Below are 18,735 nucleotides of genomic sequence, written 5' to 3'. Positions count from 1 at the left end.
AAAATTATGAACAAATTTCTATGCACACTGCATATATCTTATTTAGAAGTGAAGAAACAATATGGGAATAAATACAATATATGGCCCGCCAACCATAGTTTGAAGACCCCTGCTCTAAAGATACCCATGACATTCTTCAAAGAAGTGGATCAGGCAATTTTGAAATTCATTTGGAACAATAAACACCCTAGATTAACTAAAGAAATCATTGGGATAAAGAATATGGGAGGAATTACTTTTCCCAACTTTAAACTGTACTACAAAGCAATAGTTATCAAAAACAGCATGGTACTGGATTAAAGACAGGCCCTCAGATCAGTGGAATAGGCTTGAATACTCAGAGAATGTTCCCCAGACATACAATCACCTAATTTTTGATAAAGGAGCAAGAAATCCTAAATGGAGCAAAGAAAGCCTCTTCAACAAGTGGTGTTGGCACAACTGACTAGCCACTTGCAAAAAATTGAACTTAGACCACCTGCTGACATCATGTATAAAGGTTAAATTTTAATGGATGAAACACCTCGATATCAGACCTGAAACCATAAGATATATAGAACAACACGTAGGTAAAACACTCCAGGACATTGAGACTAAAGGCATCTTCAAAGGGGAAACAGCACTCTCCAAGCAAGTGAAAATAGAGATTAACAGATGGGAATATATTAAACTGAGAAGCTTCTGCACCTCAAAAGAAATAGTGCTCAGGATACAAGAGCCCCCCACTGAGTAGGAGAAACTATTCTCGCAATACCCATCAGATAAGGGGCTAATCTCCAAAATATACAAGGCACTGACAGAAATTTACAAGAAAAAAACATCTAATTCCATCAAAAAATGGGGAGAAATGGACAGACACTTTGACAAAGAAGAAATACAAATGGCCAAAAGACATGAAAAAGTGCTCCACATCACTAATCATCAGGGAGATGCAAATCAAAAGAACTATGAGGTACCACCTCACACCCCAGACATTGGCACTCATCAAAAATAATGAGAACAAGCAGTGTTGGCAGGGATGTGGAGAGAAAGGAACTCTTATCCACTGCTGGTGGGAATGCCGTCTAGTTCAACCTTTATGGAAAGCAATATGGAGATACCTCCAAAAACTGGAAATCGAGCTCCCATACGACCCAGCAATACCACTCCTAGGAATATACCCTAGGAACATAAAAATACAATACAAAAATACCTTCCTTACACCTATATTCATTGCAGCACTATTTACCATAACAAGACTCTGGAACCAGCCCAGATACCACCCTTCAACAGATGAATGGCTAAAGAAACTGTGGTACATATACACAATGGAATATTATGCAGCTGTCAGGAGAGATGAAGTCATGAAATTTTCCTATACATGGATGTACATGGAATCTATTATGTTGAGTGAAATTAGTCAGAGAGAGAGAAAGAAAGATGCAGAATGGTCTCACTCATCTATGGGTTTTAAGAAAATGAAAGACATTCTTGCAATAATAACTTTCAGACACAAAAGAGAAAAGTGCTGGAAGTTATAGCTCACCTCATGAAGCTCACCACAAACAGGGATGAGTTTAGTTAGAGAAATAACTACGTTTTGAACTACCCTAATAATGAGAATGTACAAGGGAAATAGAAAGCCTGTCTAGAGTACAGGCGAGGGTTGGGTGGAGAGGAGGGAGATTTGGGACATTGGTGATAGGAATGTTGCACTGGTGATGGGTGGTGTTCTTTACATGACTGAAACCCAAACACAATCATGTATGTAATAAAGTTGTTTAAATAAAAAATTAAAAAATGTACATTCTATTTTGGTGCTGGAAAGCACTAAGATATACAAAGAAGCAATTGTGTTACCATGGGAGTATCTTTTACATCATTACTCTTTCTTTTGAGAGAGTTAGTTAGCTTTATTCTTTACTCTGTGTCCCTGTGAAAATGAAAAAAAATTAATTTTTTCATAACATGGACACAGTACCATTGACTGGTAATCATGTGTTATTACTGGGCTTAGCTGTAATTAAGGTTGTAGCTTTAATGTTATCCTCTCCCTACCTCTATTCAATAAAGAAATCTTTCACATTCACCAAGATCTTTCATAAAATTAAAGTAAAATAATTCCTGCCTATTTCCTATGACAGTAGATTATAATAGTGATTGAATATTCTTATTCGAGGGCATATAGAAAGTCAGCCAAGCCTAGACTTTGCTACTGTAGCTTGGCTGTTGTGGTAATCTCACATAACTACAGAAATATGCTTTTTTTGGGGGTGGGGAATACTTTTCAGAAATAGTAATGCAGTTGTCTTCCAGAATCATGTCAAATTATCTTACTGGCAAGTAGAAAAAAGAAATAATCAGAAGGGGCAGATGTGATAGTGCAGTGGTAAGGCGTTTGCCTTGCATGTGGCTGACCCAGGATGGTCCTTAGTTCTATATGGTCTCCAAGCCAGGAGCTATTTCTGAGCTCATAGCCAGGAGTAACTCCTAAGCATCACAAGGTGTGGACCCAAAACAAAACAAATAAGAAATAATCTGGCCCCAAAATAAAACAAAATAAGAAAAAATCAGAAGAGTGTGTTTGTTTATATCAATATCCCCCAGTTAATTTAGTTAAAATCAGTTAACAGTTGTATCCATGGTGACATTATAAAAAAGTCCTGAATTGATTTCCTATTGCAGAATATCTGAGAAAATTAAAGCTTGAGATTCGGTTTTTGTGTGCTAGATGGCAAATTATATATATATATATATATATAATATATATATATATATATATATATATATATATACATATATATATTTTTGTTGTTGTTGTTGAAATAAATGAGTTGGAAGTGATTAGAAATGAGATTGCTTTGTCTCTGATTTTTGAATGGGATGTAGATAAGACAGTAGTTGGTTGATAAGATGATAAGTTGATAAGTAGATAAGATGTAGTTGGTTGATGGCATTACAACTTTTCTATGTAGAGTCCAGTTCAAAAATGTAACTCATAACTTGACATTCCACGATGTTTTTACTGAAAACACTGCACTTTTGCCAATTATTCTGTGGACAATTATAGATTTCACCTACCTATGATTTGTTGACTTGAGTTGTTTGTTTGGTGGTGAACACTTATAGAGAGGTTGTCGACATCTCTTGTGGCTCAAGCTAGGAGGCCACACAACACCAATGGGTGCAGTTCACAGACACAAATAAATTCTAGAGGTGGTCACTATGGCAACTTGCAGGCATAACCAATGTGTATCAAAGGCAAACATCTTCATTAAACAGAAATAATATCCATGGTCAATATGTATTTTGTATTTTTTTAGTCTAAAGGAAGTTCTGAACAGAACATCAGCCAATAATATTACATCACAAAAACTTTAAGTGTATTTACAGAGTGAATAAGTTACATAGATAAATTTAGAATATGTTTTTGATGTGCAAAAGGTTTCATGCACACATCTAACACTTGACAGCATTAAGTTTAAGGAAAAAATGTCAGATGACCCTATACATATATGTTACAAATAAAATATGACATTTCTTAGCAAAGTGACAATTCATATTTTACCTTTATGATTCAGCTTCCTGCTACCCACGTGAAGTATTAAAATATGCATGCCCAACAGGTGAAGAACTAAAATTTATGACATGAATGTCTTTGACCTTCTTCTACAAAATGGCAAAATTGGTTAAAACTAACACTCATCCTCCGGTAGTATAAATATGCTCATAAAAGCAACATTCTAGTAAAAAGCAGCCAAAATCCTTTAAAAAAGTCTATCTGGACCACTTTTGGTGCTCGAGTCCTCATCACAGACCCCTGCAAAGTGATCCAGAATTTTCAGAAACAGTAGCCTGGCAACATAAGAAAGTTACTTTGTAGCAGCTCCTTTTAGTTATAGCAACTATATTCAACTACAGTGTACATTAAATTGTCCATTTATAATTCCCTTTTCACATATACAGGCTGTCAGCTTTAGACTGTCTTACAGTTTCCAATGGCTGGCTTCATTCTGCCTGTCTATTCCTCAGCCCACCAAAAAGAAAAAAATATATGAAAAGAAAATAAAAAACAAAAATGAAAAGATAAAAGAAAAACAAACGTAGATAGAGAAGAATGTACAAGTTTTAGAATATAAAATATTTTTTAAGTGAAAACATTGCACTTTTGCCAATCTAAAATTGTTTCTAGAGAGGAAGGTATTGTTCAGTGTAGTCGGCTTTGGTATGCAATAGGAGTCACTTCAGTAGTGAGTTGCATTTGCCCAGTATAATAACAAAATGTGCCACACAGCATGACGAATGGAGTCTTGTTTCCTGAATGTTCTATACTACCTTAGTTCTTAGAGTATTGCTACGCATTGGAAGTCCTCTCATCCTCTTTAGGAAAAGTCCTACAGGTGACAAGAGGGAGAACAGTCTGACCAAGCCTTCTGAAGGCTGACAAGACACTGAATGACATCACCCCAGCATGGCAGCACCCCCAACTTGGAAGCCATGGGGGATGGGAGGCTCCTGTCAGAGACTAGTGCCGGAAACACTGGAGTCTGGAAGAAAAGCAGTGAGGACTCTGTAACTCTGGGCCCTACGAATCATGTCCCGGATCTCCATGTTCAGCTCCATCAACTTGGTGCAGATTTCAGTCAGGCTCTGATTCGACCCCACTAGTGCGTAAGTACCAGTTTGTCCAAGAGTTTGATGACGGAAATAAATATTCAGTAGTGTCTGGACCTCATCATCAGAACTGCTTCCAAAGATGTCATTGGGCCACAGACTTCTGCAGTCAAAACAAAAGAACAACACAGATTTGAGGCACACAAAGAGTTTTCAAAGTTGAGAGGTTCTGAGTCTGTTAGTGTAGACTATAAAAAAATCATTTGTTTTTTAGGTATACCTGCACTGCCCAGGGTTTACTTCTCATAGGGCTCAGAAAACCCTATGTGATATCAGGGATTGAATCCAAGTTGGTTACATGCAAGGCAAGCATTCTATCCACTGCACTATCACTCTAACCCCTAGATATAAGAAAATGTTAAATAGGCATTTTTTTTTTAGCTAATTCACATATTATACAAAATACCCATTCAATATATATAATTTAGTGGCTTTTAGTATATTCAGAGTTGTGCCAAAATTACTATGATTTTAGGACTGGGTATTATTGACTTTGATAAAAATAACCTGATTTATAAAAATATCAGGGAATTTTATCATCTTAAACCATCCTCCAAAAAAAAAAAAAAGCAGTTTTGATAGGGGCCAGAGAGATAGCATGGAGGTAGGGTGTTTGCCTTGCATGCAGAAGGATGGTGGTTTGAATCCTGGCATCCCTGAGCCTGCCAGGAGTGATTTCTTTTCTGAGCGTAGAGCCAGGAGGAACCCCTGAACACTGCAAGATGTGACCCAAAAACCAACAACCAAAAAAAAAAATCATTCTTTTGGGTGGGAGGGTTTGAGCCACACCTGGTATTGTTCAGGGGTTACTCCTGGCTATGCACTCAGAAATTGCTCCTGGTTTGGGGGACCATATGGGACGTTGGGGGATCAAACTGCGGTTCGTCCTAGGTTAGTGTGTGCAAGGCAATCGCCCTACTGCTTGTGCCACTACTCTGGCCCCTTAAATCATTCTAAAGTTTACTATAGCATTCTGACTCCAATGAACATGATAATATTTATTATCAAAGTGTAGAGTACAAGTAAATTTAAACAGTAAAAGTTTTCAGATTAAGTTAAATATACTGTGAAGTGTATTAACTTTTTCTGGACACTCTGAAAGTATGCAGAAACAGCACCAATACTTTGAAGAGCTAAGTTATAAACACTGGCATTTATGTCACAGTCAAGCTCTGAGAAGGTATAGAAAATGTTTTATGGGGCCGGAGAGATAGCATGGAGGTAAGGCGTTTGCCCTGCATGGAGGAGGATGGTGGTTCGAATCCCAGAATCGCATATGGTTTCCCCGAGCCTGTCAGGGGCAATTTCTGAGCATAGAGCCAGGAGTAACCCCTGAGCGCTGCTGGGTGTGACCCAAAAACCAAACAAACAAAAAAAAGAAAATATTTTATGTTCCTTCTATCTTTTTCTTTTAAAATGTAAAGTAAGCACGTTAGTGTATTTTTCTAAGATAAGGATTCAAAAATTCATAATATTTTAGTAACTTAATTTAGTTGAATAAATTTGAGTTAGATTCAACTGTTTTTTTAAATTTATTTTTGACTTTTTGTTTGTTTTTGTGCCACACCTGGAGGTGCTCAGGAGTTACTCCTGGCTCTGTGCTAAAGAATTACTCCTGGCAGAGCAAAAGGGACCAAATGGGATATCTGGGCTCAAACCCAAGTTGGTGAGTGCAAATCAAATACCCTATCTGCTATTCTATCTCTCTAGTCCTATTTTGACATCATACACTAATTTTTGATACCAATATAAAATATAAAATAGTAAGTTTAAAAATCACAAATATAATACTAAAAAAGAAAATTACATTGTATTGCTTTTGAATTTACATGTGTAACCGATTTCTAAATAAATCAAGACAAAGTGAGTCTTATTATTGCAATATAAAGTATCTCTCCACATCATTCAACAATTATAGATGCTCATTTTATAGTGATTTTAATCCAGCAGAGACTAAGTGACTGAGAAGCATGTATTTCCTTTTACCACTGCTACAAGAAAGGGTAGTTTACCTGCATTCCCTGATTTGCCGTAAAGCTTTGCTGAGTTCATTGTTCTTCAAGCACTCCAGCATAGATTGGATGGCTGCTTCAGTGGATGTGAAGGTGGGCTCGGACCATGCTCCTTCTATGTAAAGTGGGTCGGCTGCAATGGCTGCTGTGGCCTCCTTCAGATTTTTCTTTAAGTCACTCAGTTCCCTTGACATATTGAGCAGCTGTTAAAAAACATTATTTTACTAGGCTTAATAGGCTTAGATAGTTTGGGGGAAAAATTGATGATGTGAACTTGGTGATATAGGTCTAGTGACATACAAGTTAAATACCTTGATAATCAATTAATGTCTGACAAATGAAAATATTTCCAGCAAAACTTACTCAAATCATATAATCATGCATATTTTCCCTGTTTGAATGTACATATTTTCAATCTTTTGCCATGGGAAAATATTCAAGGCATAATTCTATGAAAGAAGATGACAATTTCAATGTAATGTTATTATTGATGTTACTGAGAAAAATACTTTTTAGAAAAAATACATTAAAGGCATTAAAGTTCCAGTGGAGATAGAATCAAAGCACTGAGAGCATCTTTGCATGTAGGATGCTTTATTTTGTTTCTTAGTACCACATCATCCTCTGAGTAGCAATGGGAATGGCTTCTGAGTCATACTGCCAGATGTATCCACAAAACAGAAACAAATAAAGATCCAGTGTTCAATTAGGAGAATTCTTATAATTTCTTAGCATCCCTAAAATTTACTATGAGAGAGCAAAATATTGCAATCTGATCTCAAGAACATTTTAGGTAACTGGTATAAATTTTAAGGGTTTTTTTCCACTGCCATGCAACTAGATGGTGCCTGTTTCTTTTGGAAAGGTGGTTTATTTTTTATATAACTGAAACCCAACTACAAACATGTTTGTAATCATGGACTTAAATAAATATATTATTATTTTGTTTGTTTTTTGGGTCACACCCGGCAGTGCTCAGGGATTACTCCTGGCTCTACGCTCAGAAATTGCTCCTGGCAGGCTCAGGGGACCATATGGGATGCAGGGATTCGAACCACAGTCCTCCTGCATGCAAGGCAAATGCCCTACCTCCATGCTATCTCTCTGGTCCCAAAGATATTATTTTAAAACAAATAAAATATCAAGGAATTGTGATTTATAAGGTTATTCATAGTTAAGTTTCAGGTATATGAAGTTTTAACACCAATCCCACCAGTGTCAACCTTCTTCGACCCATGTACTCACTTTTATTCTTCATTCCCAAATTAAGTGTATAAGTGATAGAGCAGAAGGCCTCCAGCACAACTAACTTATTTTCACGCCCAGATTCTGCTTAAATACAACTCCCAAATATAGAACTAGTTGAAATTTTTCTGAAGTAATCTTAAATAAAACATTTCAGTATTTTGACTAGGAAAAGAGAATTCTCCTAAAACTAGGTATGTCTTGGATACTTTGTATAGTATTCCAAACTTATCTTAATCAATGACAAATTAACTAGATTAAGAATAGTGCCATAACATGCACATATACTTATGGTATAATCTCATAATTTACTAAGGCAAATTTTTTGTTATGGAAAAATGCCATGTGAATTGCATTTATATGTTTTCTTTTTATTTATTTTTTTATTAAAGAATACTCCTGTTAAATACCTGCCGCAAGAGAAAAAAGAGGGGCCAGAGCTATAGTTGGGTAGGGAGTTTGCCTTGCATGAGCTGGCCTGGCTTCAACTCCTGGAACCACATATGATGATTCCTGAGTGCAGAGCCAGCAGTAAGCTCATAGATTGGCACAAAGATGAGAGAGAGGGGAGGGGGGGAGGGAGGGAGAGAGAGAGGGAGGGAGGGAGAAAGGGAGGGAGGGAGGGAGAGAGAGAGAAAAGTAATCTTTGATAAGTTGGAAAATATTAACTACTGTCTTCTCTTTTATTAATTTATGATTGTATGGTGGAAAACTGAAGATGAAGAGCTCATGATAAAATAAAATGCCTAAATCATACCTTCTTTGGAGTTGGCAATGGAAAATATTCTTTTTTTTTTTTTTTTTTTTTTGGTTTTTGGGCCACACCCGTTTGACGCTCAGAGGTTACTCCTGGCTATGTGCTCAGAAATCGCCCCTGGCTTGGGGGGACCATATGGGACGCCGGGGGATCGAACCGCGGTCCTTCCTTGGCTAGCGCTTGCAAGGCAGACACCTTACCTCCAGCGCCACCTACCCGGCCCCTGGAAAATATTCTTAAAGTCATAGGGATGTGTATTAGTTAGTTCAGTGGATAGGGCACTTGCCTGTATACTGCTAACCTGAACTGTCGGGTAAACAGCTCACAGACAGTCAGGCTTGTGGAAATATTAGCTTTATTCGGTGGACAAGACTGAAGTCCAAAGCCTCAGCATCAGTTCCTGCCAAAAAGCCTCTCGCCTTCCACAGACCCTTGTTTTTATCCCCCAGAATCAGGTACCACCCAATGGTGGGATCAAATACCAACCAATGGTGGAAGCAGAATCAGGTACCACTCTAGGGTGGGGGCAGAATGCCAGGTCACACCCTAGAGTAGGGCAAATCACCAATCAGGTTAAGGTCAGTAACATAATAATCCCCTAAAATATTTTTTTTTTTTTTTGGTTTTTGGGCCACACCCGTTTGACTCTCAGGGGTTACTCCTGGCTATGTGCTCAGAAATCGCCCCTGGCTTGGGGGGACCATATGGGACGCCGGGGGATCGAACCGCGGTCGGTCCGTTCCTTGGCGCGCTTGTAAGGCAGACACCTTACCTCTAGCGCCACCTTCCCGGCCCCGGTAATCCCCTAAAATATTTACATACACAAAACTAACCTAGGTTTAATCTCTGGCACTGCATAAGGGTTACTTAGCACTATCAGGAGTGATCCCTGAGCACAGAATCAGATGTGGGACTTCTCACACAGCAATCATTTGCATTTTTTTTGGATCATTCCCAGTGGTGCACAGGGCTTATAATGGGCTGTGCTTAGGGTAATTTATGTGGTACCAGGAATTGAACCCAGGTAGACTGCATGTGAAACAAGTACTAGAGAGATTGGTGATGAGGGATGCTGGCACTCTGGTAGAGGCTCTGGTGTAAAGACATTGTATTTATGATGAAGCATTAATATTCATAGTATTGTAAATCAATGTGCCTAAATAAATTTTGAAATTTTTATGCAGACACTTTCCTCCAAAAAGTTTTCAAAGACTTGCTACCTGAGGAATTAGGTACTTCATCCTCTGTATCTCCCTAATATCCTGTACATACCATCACTTTTTCACTCTCTTCAATGCAGTAGTATTCACTCACTTCTAGAAAAAATTTGGTTCGCTAGAAAACAATAGGCTTAAGTTGTTTTATGTTTAAAGAGTATTAAATAAGCAAAGCAGGGGAATGAAAGTGAACCAAGTGCCATCTATACATTTCAATATAAGGCACACACAAAATGTGAAGAAAGCAAAACCATAACATGAGAAAAGAAGTTTCTTTCAAACATGGTGCCCAGACACAGGTCCAGGATGAGGATGAGGTGAGTGAGGCCTGAAAGAGTAGCATTTAGGGGCACACACACTTCTCAAGGTCATTCTCAAATGTGCAAAGGACATAGGCCTTTCCTCACTCTAGTTCTGGAAGTACCAAATGAGACTAGAAATAAATACAGGACAAATTTAAAACTTGCTCTTGAGCAAAATAATTATGTGGGAATCAAGTGACTTGGACAACTATAACAGAGAAGGGACAAACAAAGAGAATAATTGAAGAACATAGGGCAGGAGATTTGTAGGCTCACCTCTGGCATAGAGCTGACTTCATGCACCTGGCCGATGAGCTTACAGTAGGACTGAAAAAGCAGAAGCAGCTGGAAGTGTAGTTTATATAATCTCTGACACAGTTCCAATTGCTAAGGAGAAAATTGGCATGGGAAGAAAGTTATTAGGATGATCCTTGTAAAACAAGTGAAATCTTGGTGGTGACAAACACATTCCTTTTACAATCAAGAAAGAAATTTCACTAACTGCTATAATTTCAGATAAACCAGGAAGAACAAAATTCAGTCACTGTCATTGTAAAATTGACCATATACTCTGGAATAAAATAGCTCTTGAAAGTGCTAACTAGATTGTAGTAGTAGCTATAAAGGGGCCAAATGAACTGCCAACATTCTATAATATTTCCAGTGAAATTGTTGTTAACTCTTGAGTTAATTTAATTAAGCTCTGGTTTTGATTTTTTTTTAGGCTAGTCAAGTGAAGCAGTGGGAGTAGAGAAGGAAAAAAGAAATCTGTAAATGGCCGTAATCAATAATTGTAAACACCACTGCATTCGGACCAGCCTCTGGCTTTGATTTTAAAAGCTAAGAATTTCTTTTTATTAGAAGTATGTTTGCATTGGTGAAGGGGGTATTCTATTTATGACTGAAACCCAACTACAAACATGCTTGTAATCATGGTGCTTAAATAAATATTTATTAAAAAAAAAGAAGTATGATTAAAGGGTTGGGGATGTAGCTCAGTAGATGAGTGTCTGCAGCCCCCTCTGTTCGAAGCCCTCGGTTCAATTCTGAGTGCCTCCCTAAAAATCCTTCAAGAATAACAAAAGTGTGTCTGAAAGTTAAACATAAAATTATTCTACTCTTCAGGCATATAACTTCAGCAGACACTTGCCACATGCTCTGTGTGACAATTCTGGCTGCTCTTTAGGGTGCAAATCCTTAACCTAAGATCTATGTAAACACAATGTCCTCTGCAATTCTGTTACCTGCTGTACTGATGTGGCTCCTACTCAGTGCTCAATACACATCTGATGAATTAGATATAAAATGGCATATAAATGGCATATAAAGAGGATAAATGATAAAAGCATAAAGGACTTCAATTGAAAAAAATGACAGTTTTGATACCAAATAGACTTTAATCTCTGTAGATATCTTTGAAATGTAACCTATCTTTATTAAATCATGTGTACAAAGGAAAAGCAAATTATGAGTAATTCCAATTCCAACAACCATACTATTTTGAGTTTTATATGATTAGAATGGCTTTCTAACTTTTCCCATTTGACTCTAAGAATTGCTTGGCCCCTCAGGAGGAGAGGTGATTCAGTAAAAGGAAAAGAATAGTTTTCACTGTGTCAAATTTTATGGTTCAGAGTCACCATTGAAAGTATGTTAAATAAGTGCCTTAAATGAAACTTTTCACAGTTTAGTTTTCAATAAACAAGGATAAATAAGGCTTTTCTTTTAAAGAACTCAGCACAGAAGTAGGAGCATCTGAGGTAACTTAAAATTGCTCCCTTAGTTCAGCTTAAGGGGAGAAGTGATAAAAATTTAAATTCAGTTTTAGAAAATATAAAAAAGAATAGAAAAAGAATATCTTTCTTTAAGAAAAAGAATATTTTATTGTTGATACTGATCACATTTTGATCTGAATTTTGAAGTTAATCATGTTTGTGCTAAAACTACCAGATTGAAGCTTGCTGTTTCACACATTCCCTCTGGCATGCAGAGAAAACCATCCTACTGCGACTGATTTATTTTCAAGGCTGGTAATCAACCTAAGTTTAAAGAAATAGCTATATTCAAGAATTAACCCAACCTAGGCCTTTGGTTGATTGAATAAATTTTTTTATGATCATTAAAATTTATGGAAACTTTAAAATATCTTGCAGATACAATTTTTGACTCACATGTTAAAAAAACAAACAATAGAATGCTACCTTCCAAATTTAGAGTAAAACCTAGCTATGAAAAACTCTAACTTTTTAAAGTGTCAGATAATATGCATCATTACTCAAAATATTTCACTGATAGTATGAGAGTTCATAGTAATATAGGTTTTTACTTTGGGACGATGGCAGCTAAGAATGCTACTGATAAATTGCATATCTCAGTCTATTAAATAAAACAAAACAAAATGAAAAGGGAAACCATGCTAAAAGATATAATAGTAACTGTAAAAATAAGATTTGTTATGGGTCCATGCCTAAATGGACAAAGTATGAAAGAAAGTTAACTTACTGCAAGAGATTCCATTTGCTACACAGCAAGCATGGCACAGGAAACAAAGGAAAGGAAAGAAAGTACAGGGTCAGTGTAATGCATGCAACAGAAAGCACGGCCCTCTTCCAAGAGCAGAACTGTCAGCAGTATTAGCATTGCTTGCCCAAACTTGATCAATGGTCGCAAATGTCGTACCCATTCAACATGCACAGCGATCTCGTTAAAACAAGCTTCCTGGTGGGAAATGTTCCTCTGAAAATAAAATATTTAATCTTGTCAAGTCTTTTATTAGTTGGTTTAGATTTTTTGTCAGCCTTGAAGACCAGAAATCAAACTGTTAGGCTGGAAGATTTTAGTGTATGAACGTGAATAATAATACACATAGAAAAACTGATCAAATTAAGTTATTTGAAGAACAATAGCATAAATAGATGTTACCACTATTATATGTTAGTTAAGGCAGAATCTTTATTATCTTTAGCTTTATATCTGCTAACTTATGTCCATACAATCAACATAAAATGAAATTAATAATCTAAGAAGTATTTTCTTTTTTCTTTTGTAAAATTTTTTTTTTTTTTTTTGGTATTTGGTCACACCATGCTCAGGGTTACTCCTGGTTCTGTGCTCAGAAATCATCCCAGCAGGTTTAGGGGACCATACGAAATGCCAGGAATCGAACCACTATCTGTCCTGGGTTGACTGCATGCAAGGCAAACGTCCTACCACTGTGCTATCTCTCTGACCTATAAGTAGTATTTTCTTTAGAGTCACATTGTTTTTCCCACTGAAGATTATTAGATATTGTCATTCAAAGGACTATCCTATTCTTAAATATGAGATATGACAAGAATTTGTTTTGAATTAAAAAATTCCTATACCAGGCGATTTCTAAAGGTAATCTAGAACTGATAGTGCAAAGTAATAAAAATTGGGACAAGTTAGCATAGATAGTACAGTGGGTAGGACACTAGCCTTGTATGTGGTTAATTGGGTTGAACTGCTAGCATACAAATGGTCATCTGAGCCAAGCAAGGAGTGATTCCAGAGCACAGAGCTAGGATTAAACCCTGAGCAAGTTTGATGTGGTCCCCCAAACCAAGAAAATACAATAAATAAATAAAATCTTAAAATAATAACTAGTTATAAGTGGAAAGTTCAATTATGGTGACTGTTTTTCGAATGTTATCTCAATGAAAGGAAAGTTTAGAAATGTGGAAAGAGATACATTTAATTTGAGTTAAAACAGTCAATTAGGCTATTCTTAATCATCAGGCAATATGTCTATTTCTGGATTTTAAAAACATTTCAAACCTATCTAACTCTATACTCAACAATAAAAATCCTTATTTTAAAGCTTCTTCCCCCGAAACCCACCCAGATTGTCATCAACTTATGTACTGAATTAAGCCCATGATAAAGTATATAATAAAACCCTATTATATTATTTTAATTAGGATATACAAAGATAATTAGAATATTACCACTAACACCTCCACTCTCAGTACTCTGTACATTTCTTATTTTGCTTTGTTGCTGGCATTGCTTGGGCCTGGAGTACAAATGCCTACTGCATTTTTTTTTTTTGAATTTTGGGCTACAACGGGTGATGCTCTGGGGTTATTCCTGGCTATGTGCTCAGAAATTGCTCCTGGCTTGGGGGACCGTATGAGGAGCCGTGGGATCGAACAGCAGTCGGCCATAGGTCAGCCACTTGCAAGGCAAATGCCCTACTGCTGCGCCATCGCTCCGGTCCCATACTGCATTATTTTTATTGGGAACTTTTGGGGACAGCAATCATAACTATCTTTTAGAGATTATTTTTTTGGTTTTTGGATCTTTTTCTGGCTTTTAAGTCTGTGACATAACTTACAAAACCTGAGGTAAGTACTATTTTCAAGACTAGATAAATTTTCATACCTTACGTACAAAAATACAATGTTTCCATAGAAAGGGGCAAGAGTCTCTCGGTTCCACCCTGCCTTCCTCCTTCCCTCCCTTCCCTCCTCTCCTCACCTCACCCCCGGCTGGTCCGGGCCCTAACAAAAAAAATAAAATAAAAAAAAAAAAAAAAAGGGGGCAAGAGTCTTAAGTCTATATATACAGAATTTCTTAGAAAACATATTTGGTTGAAATAGCATGCTCATTAATTAGCATGTAACAGCTTATATAATTAAATTTCTACTGTGGGATTAAGAAAATATGAAGTAAATTACATAGCCTGTGTGCAAGTTAAAAAAAGATGATCTTTTCTCTTTTATCCAGAGCAAGGTTGTAACTCAAGAAGATTATCCAATCAGCTAAAGTAAAATATTCTCTGTTCAATAAAGGCAAATGGGATTTTGGACTACAGCTCGAGCTCAAGAATTTCATTGTCAATGAATTCCTCCCACTCAGCTCTTAAGGCCAAACATTCTGTGTTTCTTGGGAGATGGCCAACTGAATGAACATCAGTACTCAGTGTCTTTCTTAAACTCTCCTTTTTAGGTGGGTTGGTTAAAGTTGTTTTGGTATTTATTATTAGAGCACCCGTTCTTAGGCCGTACACTAGGACCTACTTTGCATTTAGAACTTGAAAATAAAATGTAAGCTGTTTTTTTTTAGTTGGGCACTTGATGAAAATGTTACCTTCCATCATTAATAGTCTTATGCATCTGGACTTAAAAACAATCCCTAGGGGCCCGGAGAGATAGCACAGCGGCATTTGCCTTGCAAGCAGCCAATCCAGGACCAAAGGTAGTTGATTCGAATCCCGGTGTCCCATATGGTCCCCTGTGCCTGCCAGGAGCTATTTCTGAGCAGACAGCCAGGAGTAACCCCTGAGCAACGCCGGGTGTGGCCCAAAAACAAAAACAAAAACAAAACAAAACAAAAAAACAATCCCTATAGACTTTTTAAAGCATATAAATCTATATTTTGGTGTACTTAGATTTTTTTTGGGCAGATGTATATGTTTTAATTAGACAAGGATTTTCCTCAAGCCTTATTCCTGTGCTCTTGATATGATTTGGTTAATATATTGGATACAGAGAGATGTCTTCTCAAAATTAGAAAGATTTCAAGAAACCAAGACATTAAGAACTGATCTCAGGAACCAGGAAGATAACTCAATAGGCTAAGCGCATGCTTTGTATGTGAGATGCCTGGGTTCTATTCCCAGCACTTGCAAGATCCCCGGAGAAACAACGAGGAACAACCCCAAGCAATTTGCTCTGAGGAGCTTCTAAACACTACTAAGTGTGGCCTCAAAACAAATAAAAACAAAACAAAATGCTGATTTACAGTAGCATAGCTTGATATTTTCCTCCACATTCTTCTCTAAAATGTGTATTTTGTTTATGATATAATCATGTAAAAATAAGAAATTTTCAGGTGGAGGGAGAAAAGTCAGAAATTTTCAACATGACAAAAGATTAGTCTAAGTATACTATATTAGCTGTTTTCATCATATTTAATGTCTGAAGATTTAAACGATAAGGTATAAAGATTAAGGAATATAACTGAATTTTGTAGCTTGCCCATTCAATTTACATAGATGCACATAATCTCCTAAGTAGAATTATGTGTACAAACTGATAGGTACTCACCTGTTGTGGTATCAGTGGGCCTGGTACATTGGTGACTACTTTAGTTATGCTGTTGAATAGTTTTGTTTGTTTGTTTGTTTAAACTCTGTCACGAATGTTTTTCAAATCTTTGAAAGAGAAGTGCCCTTAAGCTTATTATATACCAGAGGTATAAAATTAAATACCAGAGGTATTTACTATTTTCTCTCTCTCTCTCTCTCTCTCTCTCTCTCTCTCTCTCTCTCTCTCTCTCTCTCTCTCTCTCTCCCTCTCCCTCTCTCTCTCCCTCTCTCTCTCTCTCTCTCTCTCTCTCTCTCTCTCTCTCTCTCTCTCTTGTTTGTTTTTGGGCCACATCCGATGCCACTCAGGGGTTACTCCTGGCTATGCACCAAGCGCAAGGCAAATGCCACTGCTCTGGCCTGTGTTATTTTCTCTTTCTTTTTTTTCTATTTTTCATTATTTATTTTTTATTTTTTTGGTTTTTGGGTCACACCCAGCAGTGCTCAGGGGTTACTCCTCACTTTACGCTCAGAAATCACTCCTGGCAGGCTCGGGGAACCATATGGGATGCTGGGATTCGAACCAACGTTCCTTCTGTATGCAAGGCAAATGCCTTACCTCCATGCTATCTCTCCGGCCCCACTTTCTTTTATTTTGAATTCACTATTTTCAGGGAAACTTCAGAAGACAATTCTGTAGTTGGCAGAGGAAAAAGGATTCCATATAGAAGGCCTTACAATTCAACAGGGAAAATATGTCTTGTTCAATATTTAACTCAGTTTTTCTAAGAACATCTCATCTTCTAGGCATCTCATTCACTGATTATGCATAGATAGGAAATACGTAACTGAAATAATTAGCTACACTAATATTTGGAAAGATGTTTTGACTATAACAAAGGGAAAAGTAGCACTTATAGTCAAAACATCATTCCAGTCGCCCATCTGCTTGTGGTTTTATCTGCATGCCCAGTGACCAAACTATTTCTAGGATCTACTAATAAATTGAAACAGAGTTTAAAACCAACCACTGTATCCGGATGATTACAACTCAGCCTTTTTGACTCATTAAGAGAGCAAACCACTTTCTTCAGTTGCTACATAGTTTGCTTTTCTGACAAACATCACACTTCAATATTGTCACATACAAAGGACCAAAAGGAACTTTTACAGAATATTTTATCTGATTCTCATATCACTGAATTGTCAGGAAAATTTTGAAGCACTGAGCTAACAAGAACAATTCGATGAAAGCATAATGGTTTTGCAAAAAATGCTGTAAACATCAGATTTAGTTGATCTTTTGATCTAATTTGATCTAAGAAGTCCAGGCTCATTATTTCTGAGTGTTTTGTGGAGAGTACTAAAACTGTATTATACATTAGATATATATTAGAAGTTATTCTCTAGCTTTTTCTGTTTATATATTGCTGCCAAAATTAAAGTTGGAAATGTATAAATAAATAGAAAGAACCTTTAGTTAGCCTCCTGAATTTCATTTGCAGAACTGGAAAGAAAATATTGGTTATAATACTTTAGTAAGATTTTATATGTATATATGCATAATCCAGGTGTCGGCAACTGGACCTCCAGAGCTGCATGCGGCTCTTTTTGAAGCTTTGCCGGGACTCTGACAGCAGAGCTGATAGCAGGGGGGAGGAGAGCAGTATCACTTAAATATTTTAATTGGCTATTGATTTACACAAATATATGTTTTACATTGTTAAGTGAAAAAGTTATTTCTTCAGATCAACAGTTAGCTGCACGATCCTGTATATAGCATTAAGATAAGAAACAATGTATTCAGTGCTATATTTGTTTCAAATGTCCAGATGGATTTGTGGCTCCCATGTTTTTTTCCCCTTCGGTTACAGCTGCCAGGTTTCTTTTTCTTTTGGAAATATGTCAAGTGGCTCTTTAGATTGTAGATCCCTGGTATAGTCCATAAGAAATAATTAGTTCCTGTCCACTTTTTTTGGTCTTCCTTTTTTTTTTTTTTTTTTGTGGGGGCATATATGGCAGTGCTCAGGGGTTACTCCTGGTTTTTCGCTCAGAAATTGCTACTGGCAGGCTTGGGGGACCATATGGGATCAAACCTATTTCAATTATTATTATTATTATTTTTTTTTTGGTTTTTGGGCCACACCCTGTGACACTCAGGGGTTACTCCTGGCTATGCGCTCAGAAGTTGCTCCTGGCTTCTTGGGGGACCATATGGGACGCCGGGGGATCGAACCGCGGTCCATCCTAGGCTAGCACAGGCAAGGCAGGCACCTTACCTCCAGCGCCACCGCCCGGCCCTATTTCAATTATTTTTTAAACTACATAATGCGTTCATGCATTTTTGATTGAAATTTAATATTATATGTTTTGACAATTGAGGGTGTTTGGATGATTAATGACTATAATTAGTTATATAGATATCATTGTACAAGCAATATCATGGTTGAACTAAGTATGTACTAATATAATAGCACATAATTTTTTTCTTTTTTGGGGG

General features: G+C 37.0%; 1 protein-coding gene across 1 annotated transcript in view; it reads right to left on the bottom strand.

Annotated features, from left to right (window-relative positions):
* Positions 1-3,264: 3,264 nt before the first annotated feature.
* FRY (FRY microtubule binding protein) overlaps positions 3,265-18,735 on the bottom strand; it is a 344,446-nt gene continuing 328,975 nt past the window's right edge. Inside the window, 4 exon segments of the mRNA XM_049778737.1 lie at positions 3,265-4,756; positions 6,666-6,868; positions 10,463-10,573; positions 12,689-12,706. Coding sequence (XP_049634694.1) covers positions 4,498-4,756; positions 6,666-6,868; positions 10,463-10,573; positions 12,689-12,706 — 591 coding nt within the window. The 3' untranslated portion in view covers positions 3,265-4,497.

Source organism: Suncus etruscus, chromosome 8 (genome assembly GCF_024139225.1).
Source record: "Suncus etruscus isolate mSunEtr1 chromosome 8, mSunEtr1.pri.cur, whole genome shotgun sequence".
Taxonomy (NCBI): Eukaryota; Metazoa; Chordata; class Mammalia; order Eulipotyphla; family Soricidae; genus Suncus; species Suncus etruscus.
Note: the sequence above shows the minus strand (reverse complement) of the source record. Positions and strands in the feature narration are given on the sequence as shown.